This window comes from Meriones unguiculatus, chromosome 6 (genome assembly GCF_030254825.1).
Source record: "Meriones unguiculatus strain TT.TT164.6M chromosome 6, Bangor_MerUng_6.1, whole genome shotgun sequence".
Taxonomy (NCBI): Eukaryota; Metazoa; Chordata; class Mammalia; order Rodentia; family Muridae; genus Meriones; species Meriones unguiculatus.
In genome coordinates, this window is record NC_083354.1 from 61,105,172 (window position 1) to 61,116,461 (window position 11,290).

General features: G+C 40.2%; 1 protein-coding gene across 1 annotated transcript; it reads left to right on the forward strand.

The window, feature by feature from the left end:
* Positions 1-3,849: 3,849 nt before the first annotated feature.
* LOC132654847 (tripartite motif-containing protein 43-like) lies at positions 3,850-8,861 on the forward strand. The gene is made up of 6 exons (XM_060386130.1): positions 3,850-4,260; positions 4,803-4,898; positions 5,451-5,681; positions 6,452-6,474; positions 7,167-7,264; positions 8,332-8,861. The coding sequence occupies exons 1-6, from the start codon at positions 3,850-3,852 to the stop codon at positions 8,859-8,861; spliced, it is 1,389 nt and encodes a 462-aa protein (XP_060242113.1).
* The last annotated feature ends 2,429 nt before the right edge of the window (positions 8,862-11,290 follow it).

The following is an 11,290-nucleotide window of genomic DNA, read 5'->3' on the forward strand; positions in this document are numbered from 1 at the left end:
AGCTGGACAGACTGCAAAAACCAACAGATTATGGGAATCCCAGCCCAACAGATACACCTAGATCCTAGCTCTTGCATCATTGGCTCCAGAAATATTGTGAAAGATGGTGAGGAAGATAGGAAGAGCCAGTATGCTAGGAACTCTGCTGTGAAAGTGCCACTTCTAGAAATGGCTGCATAAACAAGAACAGAACAATGGACATATTGATGTGGTAGTGAAAAATTGTATTAAAGTCTCATCCTTAGACAAAGAATTAGCCTCTATCAGCGATGAGCTCTCTAACTGATCACTCCTACAAAGTGGTCAGTCCTTGTCATGACTATTCTTGCTTGTCAACTTGACTGTATCTGGAGTTAACTAAAACTCATGAGGGTGGAATCTATCTTTTTTTTTTAATGTCTTTCTTTCTTTCTTTCTTTCTTTCTTTCTTTCTTTCTTTCTTTCTTTTCTTTCTTTTATTTTCTTTCCTGTTTTTAGACAAGGTTTTTCTATGTAGTCTTGGTTGTCCTTACTCACTTTGTAGACCAGGTTGGCCTTGAACTCACAGGGATCCACCTGCCTCTGCCTCCCTGAGTGCTAGGATTATATGCAAGTACCACCACACCTGCCCAGCTGGAATTTTTCTTTCAAGGGATTTTTCTTGATTGAATTATTTGAAGTACAAAGACCTACCCAAACCCAGGTCTTTCCAGGTGTGAGGATAAACATAAAACCCTAGCCAAGCCTTTTGTGGCTTTAAAGGATTTAAAGGCTTCTGTGATTTAAAGGATCTGTAAAAAGGGAAGAGAAGGGGAAAGTGATGCAATTTTATTTTAGCTAAAAACATGAAAAATACATATTCAGCATCCATGGGCAAAAGTACCTGCTTGAGTTGCGGAAGTTCTTAGCTATTGTACATCTACAGCATTAACACAGAATTCTCTGTCTGGTCAACATGAACTCTAGACAGCTGGGGAGCTAGAAAACCTTGAACTCCAATGTCACTCTACAGAATGAGATTTATGGAGTTTTTTTTTTTAGAAAATAAAGTTGAGTGAGTAGGGAATGAAGATGTCTGGAGAAAGTAGTCTTTGGTATTTTCTAGAATCAGAAGTTGATGACATCATCATCTGTTACATGATCAAAAACAAAATATAAGCACACTGAAATATTTAGGTACAGCAAAATATTGTAAAATTACTTTTTTTCAAAAGCAAAGTTATTACTGTACATTTTAGGCAGTCCTTGAACTAAAAAATCTTCCTGCTTCAATAGTACAGTTCATAGGACTCTGGGATTAAAGGTGTGAGCTTCCACCCAGCTTAACAGTAACTCAGGAAACCTTGTTGTGGGGATTTGTTTGTGTAGATTCAATCTATTGGAGCTCACCTATTGGAAGCATTACTGAAAGCTACCAGGGGAGGAAGTGGGCATGGTCTTCAGTGCCTCCATAAAAGGAGGTTCCAGGGCCTAACCAGGTTCATTCTTCTCCAGACTAGACAGAGTGTGTTTCCAAACCTTCTGGCTCCAGACCCTGCTAGATCTATCCTCTCCACACATTGAGGATCTGACTCCAGAGCTGAGCTAACATTACTATCAAACACTGCTGAGGCCAGAGAAAATTCATTGGGTGAGTGAACAATTTACAAGAGAAAAATCCTTGATGTTTTCTTATTTTCAGTTAATTATGGAACTAAAGTTTCTGCTTAGAAGAGATATTTTGCCATTTTACAAAAAAAATGACGCTGTCCCTATTTAGTTTTCTTTCTTGGTATTTAATGTGTGTTAAAGTTATGGATAATTTTACATTTATCATTCTCTACACTTTATTTGACCTGATGTGTTATACTGAGAGATAGTCACAAGATACTGTTAGACAATGTACAAAATTGATAAATATGGATGTATTCGCATTCTTGTACATGGAGACATCCAGTTAGACCAGCACAATTTGTTGAAACTCGGGTGTCTGTAGATGTGTAGTTTATTTCTGGGTCTTTGATTAGATTCCATTCATCAACTTGTCTGTTTTTATGCCAATACCATACGATTTTTATTACTATTGCTCTGTAGCACAGCTTGAGATGAGGGATGGTGATAGGTCCAGAAGTTCTTTTATTATACAGGATTATTTTAGATATCCTGTTTTTTTCTATATGAAGTTGAGAATTGTTTTTCAAGGTCTGTAAATAATTGTGTTGGGATTTTGATGTGAGTTGAATTGAATCTTAAGAGCTGCTTGATAGTCTACCATGTTGGAGGACTGACTTTTCCTGACAGAGTTTTGTATTGGGTTGGAAGGCTACATGCAATTAAAGAGAGCACCAAGCACACCATTCTGTTTATAATAGTACATTCAGGTTAAAGTCTGATGTAATTTTCAATTTCTGTGTTTGATTTTATTTATCTCTGTGTACTTCCAAAACATTATGGGGTGAGGTGTCTAATAGAGAATAAATTACCTTTTTGGAAAACATGACCATTAGAGAAGTTAAGGAAGGCACAATCTCTTTGCTAAACTAATCATTGGCATTGAGTGTTAGTCCTACATTTTTAGTTACTCTGGACCAACTCTAAAGCCATTTGACTCCATCTGTGTCAAATCCCAGAAACTTAAGTTATTTTTGCAAATTTGGCATTAATCAGGCTTGGAGAGATGGCTCAGAGGTTAAGACAACTGGCTGTTTTTCCAACAGTTCTGAGTTCAATTCCCAGCAACCACACGGTGGCTCACAACCATCTATAATGAGATCTGGTGCCCTCTTCTGGCATTCAGGCATACATGCAGGCAGAATACTGTATAAATAAACAAACAAAAAGTAAATAAATCTTTAAAAAAATAAACAATTGAAATTAATCCAATCAAGATGATTTCTTTGTGTAAAATGTAAAAGAGATGAAAAATGAGCATCTGGTGGTTCGATAGCTCAGTCTGAAATAGTCGTGTGAGCTTCATTTAGGCCTCAGGATTTCCTCCCAGAAATTCAAGGCAGGAGTTGTGTCTTTGGGAAGCAAACAGGACACCATGGAAAATTTTCCTAGTATTCAATTGATGTCATTTAGGATTGATATGGAAATGACTGCACAAGTCCATTACTGATTATTGGGTTAGATTTGTGTCAGGTGGGAAGATTCTCCATAAATTCTACTGAGATCATTGCAACATTTCATGGGTTGGGGTCCCAAACTGAAGAAAAAGGGAAGGAGGAGCAGAGCAGCATACATTCCTTCCTTCCTGCTCCCTTATATCAGATGCCATGAGAACAGGTGCTTTGAACTCTTGCCACCGTTTCTTTCACAGCAGGATGGCCAATACCCTGGAGTTATGAGCCAACATAAAGTATTATTCTTGTCAGTATCTTGTAGCAGAATTAAGAGAAATAAAGAATACTGTTTACAATGTATCAAACGGTGGATCAGTGTAAACTTAATGTCAGATATCAAGCAAAAGCATTTACTGGAGAAGGTGTGCAGTAGGTTGTATTTTATTGGATAGACAAGAAGGAGGTGTTTAACTAACATATGTCTGCTATGAAAGGCCAGCCTCTGGAGTTGAAGGACTTTGATCACTTTACAGCATGGAAGATGTCTTTGGCCTTGAACCAAGGTACCAATTTAAGCTGAAGCCTCTATAAGAAATGCAGATGGAAAGACATAGAAGATCATGAGCTCATTCTGTGTTTCCATCAGGAAAACTGTAACAGTAAAGGGCAGGACCCACAATCCTATGCTTAGTTTTTTTCATGGTTATACAAAAAATGAAGTCTCTTTTGCCATAGACAGAATTGAATCACAACTTTATCAGATTTTGTGCAGTCTCTTGTTTCTCTGGGGTCCAAGAATAGTAATTCTGCTTCTTTCCTCAGGAAAATGGAGTCAGACATCTCACAGGCCTTCCAGGAAGTGCTTACCTGCCCCATCTGCTTGGGCTGCCTTACAGACCCAGTTACCACAAGCTGTGGCCACAGCTTCTGTCGGGCCTGCCTCTGCTTTTCCTGGGAAGACCTGCAAGTTCCTGTCCACTGTCCCATGTGTAAGAATCCATCCCAGAAGAAGGACTTCAGAACCAACGTTGTTCTGAAGAAGCTGGTGCACATTGCCAGACAGGACAGCCTCATGAAGTACCTGAGCTCTGAGGAGAATAAGTGTGTGATCCACAAGGAGGCAAAGAGGATCTTCTGTGAGGAGAACAGGGTCCTCCTTTGTCAATTGTGCTCTGACTCCCAGGAGCACAAGGGTCACAGACACTGTCCTGTTGAAGCAGCTTCTGAGGGGCAAATGGTAAGTGATATTTCTGAGAGAACTTGAAAGGTGGAGAGGGGGAGTTTAGGAGAAAACAGGAAGATTCATGTCCAGATTACAGAGAGACCATTGCATTCTCAATGGTGGCATTTTAAAAACAGCTAATGGAGAAAGGGTGACTATAAAATGTAAGCATCTATTGGGAAATCCATTAGTGTAAAATAATTTCTAGTTTTGTAATACATTATGCTGATGTTGGTGGGTAGAAAATTAGGAAATTCACATCTGTAAAAGTTGTATGTCACTGGAGATAAATTACTAAAAGTACATTGGAATTAGCTGGAAAGAAGCATTTGGAAATCCCAGTCAGATTCAAATTACCCAGACTTCAGTCATGCTTACTAATCATGCTACTTGAGTAAACAGTTACTTTGTATTTCGTATTTCTACAGCCTGAAATCTAAAACTCATAGTTATCAAAGTCAGAAAGTAAGAACATGGTGATTTTCAACTTTCTCTAAAGTAACTATTCATTTCTGTCTCTCCATCAGGACTATTCATGTGTTTATACTTGTTTACAGGAGAAACTTCTAAAGCAAATGGCATCTTTATGGGAGAAGATCCAAGAAAATCAAGAGAATCTAGAAGCCAAGAAGAGAATGCCAACACAGTGGTCGGTGGGTATGGGACTGATGCTGAAAATCAGCTTGAGGCAACTAACACTCTTGCAAGCCTGCTCATTCACAAGTTGAGAATAAGGCATGGGCGTTGATACTAGGCGAACCTTTTCTGCAGGCCTCTAATTCAGGGTGTAATATACAATGCTGCACTCAGAAAGCATGGCCTGTCTATGGCAGAAACGTTTAATGAGTGATTTGCCGACAGTTCATCACATTGCATTTGACCCTATGACTGCCCCATGATTATTAAATACCTGCAGATTTTCTTCTTTGAGTGAATGTGTGAATTAGCAATGAATACCTTTTCTTCAGGAGGCTCAGATCTCCTTAAATTGATGAAAATACTTAGAGAAAAGGATGGGTTTGTTTGTGCTATTAATAAAGAATAAATGAATGAAAGAAAATAATTCACATTTCTGAAAAGTGGAGACAGAAAATCAGTGTGTGCAGCACACTGACAGGATGCTACTCGTCGACTTTAAACATAGGAGTCAGTGGAGAGGATAAAATGCTCTGTAAATGTGAACTAGAATGTCCATTTTCCTTTAGGACTATGTGACTCTTCGGAAAGAAATGATCAGGACGGAGTATAGGAAAGGACGTCCAGTCCTCCATGAAGAAGAACAGCAACATATAGAGTGTATGGAAAATGAAGGCCAAGCTCTCTTAGAGAAACTCAGAAAAAGCAAAGCCTTGATGGTGCACAAAAGGAATCAACTAAGAGAAATGTATCGGGAGCTGATGACAACGTCCCAGCAGCCATATGTGGTGCTGCTCCAGGTGAGCATGGAGGAGTGCATGAAAGGGCTTTGTTATCTGAGGCCCCCACTGGGACTGTTACATCTAAGATAGCTGTCTACAGTCCATGCACTTATTGTCAGTGGATTTCCTTTTCACGGATAATCTGGAGACACTAGTCTTTGCCATAACCTTAAAAGAACAAGCTTTTGACAGTGTGTCAGTAGATTCCCTACTAAATATCACATCATTATTTTTTGCTTTTGTGCTTGCTTCTCTGAAATCCCAAATGCAGTTATTCCTGTTACCAAACATTCCAGTGAGCCTCTACTTGAATATTTTGCCTCTCCTTATACACAGTTTACCTAATTTCTTCTTTTTAAACCTGTGTATTTGAGAGTACTTTGGGAAATAGTGGTTTTGACATATGGTCTTCTTTTGTGGTGCTTGCTGGCTTGCAACTCACAGTAGTCATAAGGCCTCAAAACTCTAAATTCTGGAATTATAGCTATGAGGTACCAGCCAGGGGTAAAGTTACAGTTTTGAAGCATTCTTCATAAAAAATATTCCTATGCTTTGTAGACAGGCTCAAGGAAGTCCCCTTTGCAGAGCACACTACAATCATGTTACTTTCACAGTGTAATTTCATTAAGATATCTCCTCTGCTAATCTTGGTTGGCATTATCCTGAGACATGAAAATAAATTTGCAAGGTGGATCAGTTTGATGATGACTGACATTTATCTGAACTTTATAATCAAACATTGAATGCCATTTCTTCAGAAATCTTAACTATTCTTGTTGTCTTTGCAGGACTTGGAAGACATGTTCAGAAGGTGAGTACAGTCATCAGTGCAAGCCAGGATCCTTAAACGAGGCTACAAAATTGACCAAGCTGCCTTAGCAAACTAAAAACATACTTAGATAGGAATAATATTCAATTGCTTGTGTATGAAGTTTGAGATTGGTTTCATGTATATGACATCTGTTCTTTAGCAGAAAGTGCCTTCACTTACTACATCATAGTGAATCAGTGTATACAAGAGGGCTTGGTGATAAAATATCTACATTTGAAATCATAAACCTTAAGGTCCATCACCTTTATTTTCTAGTAGTAGAAGAAATGGCAGAATGCATGGAAAAACAAATGGGTAGCCAGAAGGGCTTCAAAAAGAGCATCTAGGAGGAAACAACCCTGTTTTCTGATCATGATGTCACTATGATATCAGAAAATGCTTGTGTGAAAGATGTTCAGACAAGTGTTTACTTGTACTAATTAGTTGTGTTTTCTGTATGTTTGTGCATGCATGCAAGTGTGCCATTGCACATGCATGGAGTTCACAGGATGACTTTCAGAAGTCAGTCCTTTCCTTCCACCACAGGTTCCTGGGATTGAACTCTAGTTGTCAGGCTTGTGTGGGAAGGGATTTAACTCCTGAGTCATTGTCTGAACTTGGAGTGAGGATTTCTCCTAATCACTGTGATGGTGTCTTTAGCACCAGGCAGATCAGGTGTTCTTCTCTTGCAGGAGTGAGTCAGTGCAGCTGTTCATGCCCCAGGTGATGAAACCAGAGCTCAGTGTCCTGCCCATCACTGGACTGATTGAGAGGTGCAAGTGCTTCCTAGGTGAGTGTCAGCACTGCTGAAATGACCAAAGGTGTCCTTCAACAATGAGATAAGGGTTGTGTATATGAATTTCTACCTCCTCTAAAGGATATGTCATTGCAAGTCACATTTCTAATCGTGTTTATTCATGTGGTCATTTAACAAACAACAAATATGAATATAATGTTGTATGTGACCCAGGATGAAAATATAGTAACAGTTTTTCCTTGAGACATAAGAATGATAATTAATTCAGGACAATCTAAATCATTCTAAGTGTTGGAGTTATTTGATTGTTTTCCCTTAATCACTTCAGCAGTTGAATTTTTTTAAAGTACGTTTCACTTCTTAGTTTAAAAATATATAAAATATAGTGGTGTGCACTTGTAATCTCAACATTAAAATGTGGAGCTGTCAGGATTGCCCATGAGTTTGAGGCTAGCCTGTTTGAAATAGGGAGTTCCAAGGCAGTCAAAAATATATACCAATGCTCTGTATCAAAAAAGATGTTAATAAACATAAAATAACTATATACATGAAGGCATATATCATGAGCAGTAAAAATAAAACAAATGGATAGGTCAAGAGACAGTGTCTTTATTCCCCTGTTAGATCTAAATGTGAATTGTGACTTCATATGGAAAGAGTATCAGAGGAGGCAGGGGTTAAAGCTAGAGAGTTACAACCAGGGAACCACTTCTAATGCACGTTTAGTCTTTACTTGAGTATAAACATGAGTGCTTACATGCAAATAAAAATACCATCATCACTTCTTCTATTTTAGAAATAACTATTAATGGAAACGGGTAAGGACAGTCTTTGCTGCAGACATAGCTGCAATGCACACTACACATCTTCCATTTACTAGGTGTAATTAAAAGCCACCTCTACAGCATCAGCAAATTTTTCATCAGGATCCCATTCAGTTTCTTGTGGAATTTCTTGACTTTGAAGTATTTGAACCACATTTAACCCTTCTAGCCTTAACCTTCTTTTTTGTAATTCAGGCAATCTCCAGGTACCTCTCTCACCTAAGAAGTGTAAACAGTCATTTCAACTAAATTGTTGCCTCTTGCCTCTTCCCACAGTGAACATATTCTTTGGAAATGCAATCTTACTCCATGACAAGATGAACCTATTTGATGTCCTGAAAAGATTCAGCTTTAGCCCTCACCATCAGGAGACATCTGTGGAATCAGCTGGACACTATTTTGCTTCCTGTGGATCACAGAGCTTCTTCTCTAGGAAATATTACTGGGAGATGGATTTAACGGACTATCCGGAATGGGCTATAGGAGTCTGTGAGGATGACTATTTAACAAATACAAGGCAGCAGACTGAACCTGAGGGTGCATTTCTCCTTGTGTGTGTGAAGAAGGGTAATCAGTACAGTCTCCTCACCACCTGTCCAGTAATTCATCACTATATAGAGAAGCCAGTGGGCCGGGTTGGTGTGTTCCTTGATTGTGAGGGTGGATGTGTGAGTTTCCTGGATGTAGCCAAGAGTTCCCTCATATACAGTTACCCACCTGGCACTTTCAATTACCCTGTCAGACCTTTCTTCTCTCTTGGAGGCATTTTGATAGAAAGCATAACCCAGTACTTTATTGTTGTTTAGGTATTTCCTAATATAATGTTACTTTTTTTGCCATTAAACATTAAAATACTATTAAATATAAAACATGATTAACTATGTTTTCTTTTCTTTGTGTTCCTCATAACCTACCCAGAACACCTTTTTTTTTTCAATGCAGTTTATTCAGGAACCTTGAACAATCATCTGACCCTGGGGAAAGCCAGCCCATAGCTTAAATAGCATCTGGGTAGCCAACCCCAGCATGCCACGTGGGCAATGCAGAGAGGTCCACATACATGGAAGCAAGCCAGATCCTCAGCCTTAGCCAAATGTGGACTTGTTCGTGACAGAGAGCACTCACCATCGGGAAGGTGAAAGGCAGAAACCAGCTCCATCTTTAAGGTGCAGCATTACGCAGCAATCTACAGTTCCCCCTTTTTGTTTTAGATGCATCAGGCAAGAGTAGAGGTCTGATCTCTGATATTAGAAATAAATTGGGACTTTGTACTGATGTTCATTTAGGTGTCATCCACCCAAAGAGCATCAGACCCGTCCGATACCTTTTTCACAGAGGCAGGACCTGGGGCATCAACCCGTATTCAATCAGACATGCTCTTCTCTGGGTCCAAATCGGCTGACCCTGAGTGCAGTGCTTAGCCTTGCATCCTGAGCGTAACATTTTAGCTTTTTATGGTAGCCAACCATGCTTAGGGAGACTGTCCTGCTTCCATGGCTGTAAAGGCCTGAATGGTCATGGCTCCATTATGCTGTTGTGAGACTCTAATCTTGCATATATACCACAGGCAAACCAAGAAGACCCAACACCAGAAGGCCTGCTAACGCTCCCATGCCCGCCCATTCCTTCAGTTGATTCATGGCTGCAGCAATCCATGATGATAATCCTGTGGCTAGTCCTGTGTCCACTCTGGTAGAATTTACCGTGACAATGGCCACTCTCAGCGGCTCCATCGTAGTATCGAATTCTCCAGTCCAATTACCTAAAATATAGCTAGACATTTGTTTAGACAGATGTGCAGAACAGGGAAAATTCTCATGCTAGTGACTCAAAGTCCAGCATACTTTCATTGACAGCCAAGTTGAGCGATTTTCCATAGGGTATCAATTTGCTCCTGCATGAGGTCAATCCTCTGATTGAACACCATCAAGCCTCCTTTTAGTTGAGCATTAATTCCTTTTTGTACATCTAAGGCATGAGCTACATTGGCTAAAAGGTTATTCAGGGTCTGAGCAGTCTGCACAGTATGACTCTTGGCTAATGCCTCGGTGGTAACTCCAACAGCTGCCAATGAGATCGCAGTAACAATGGCGGTTGTAATTCCAAGATCCCTTTTCTGTCTGAAGAGAGTCATAGCGTGAGGGGCATCAATGGGCACAGGCACCCAGCGAGGCATGAGAGTAACCAGCTAGTAAATTTACTAGCATTCCAGCATTGGGCAAAAAAGCAAGTATCATTACCAAAATTACTTGGCTCTATCTGGCTAATAATGAATAAAAATGGGGGATATAGACTAACAGGTGTGGGCTTATAGGAAATATTATGAGAAGCCTTAACCCCCTCTTTGGAACATCCTGCATCAGTTCTACAACTAGCAGTGGCGGTGTCTGAGGTCTGAGTAGGTTCAGGAGACCATTGCCCCCAGGGGCGAGACGTGCTCCATGTAAATTGACTAACTCCATGTTTTCCTCCACTTTTGAAAGTCATTTAAGGTTCTTAAATTATTTTTCCCTTTTTTTTTAATTTTTCATCAATTACACTTTATTCATTCTGCATCCCCCCATAAGCCCCTCCCTCCTCCCCTCCCAATCACACCCTCCCTCCTCCCTCTGGATGCATGCCACTCCTCAAGTCCACTGATAGGGGAGGTTCTCCTCTCCTTTCTGATCTTAGTCCATCAGTTCACATCAAAAGTGGCTGCATTGTCCTCTACTATGGCCTGGTAAGGCTGCTCCCCCTCAGGAGGAGGTGACTAAGGAGCAGGCCAGTCAGTTCATGTCAGAGGCAGTCCCTCTTCACATTACTATGGAACCCAATTGGACTCTGAACTGCCCTGGGCTACATCTGTGCAGGGGTTCTGGGTTATCTCTATGAATAGTCCTTGGTTGGAGTATGAGTCTCTGGGAAGTTCCCTGTGTTCAAATTTTCTTGGTCTGTTGCTCTCCTTGTGGAGACCCTGTCCTCTCCAGCTCTTACTATTTCCCAGTTCTTACATAAAATTCCATTCACTCTGCCCAACAATTGCCCATCAGGCTCAGCATCTGCTTTGATAGTCTGTAGGGCAGAGGCTTTCAGAGGCCCTCTGTGGTAGGTTCCTAAGTTGTTTCCTGTTTTCTTCTTCTGATATCCATCCTCTTTGCCTTTCCAGATGGGGATTGGACATTTTAGTTAGGGTCCTAACTCTTGCTTAGTTTCTTTAGATGCACAGGTTTTAGTGGGTTTGTCCTATGTTGTA

What these genes read in the sequence shown, in the direction of transcription:
- LOC132654847 (XM_060386130.1), top strand. Translation starts at nt 3,850, where the DNA reads ATGGAGTCAGACATCTCACAGGCCTTCCAGGAAGTGCTTACCTGCCCC. An exon ending in GAATGCCAACACAGTGGTCG is followed by an intron (nt 4,899 to 5,450) that starts GTGGGTATGGGA and finishes ATTTTCCTTTAG; the next exon opens with GACTATGTGACTCTTCGGAA. An exon ending in GAGGTGCAAGTGCTTCCTAG is followed by an intron (nt 7,265 to 8,331) that starts GTGAGTGTCAGC and finishes CTCTTCCCACAG; the next exon opens with TGAACATATTCTTTGGAAAT.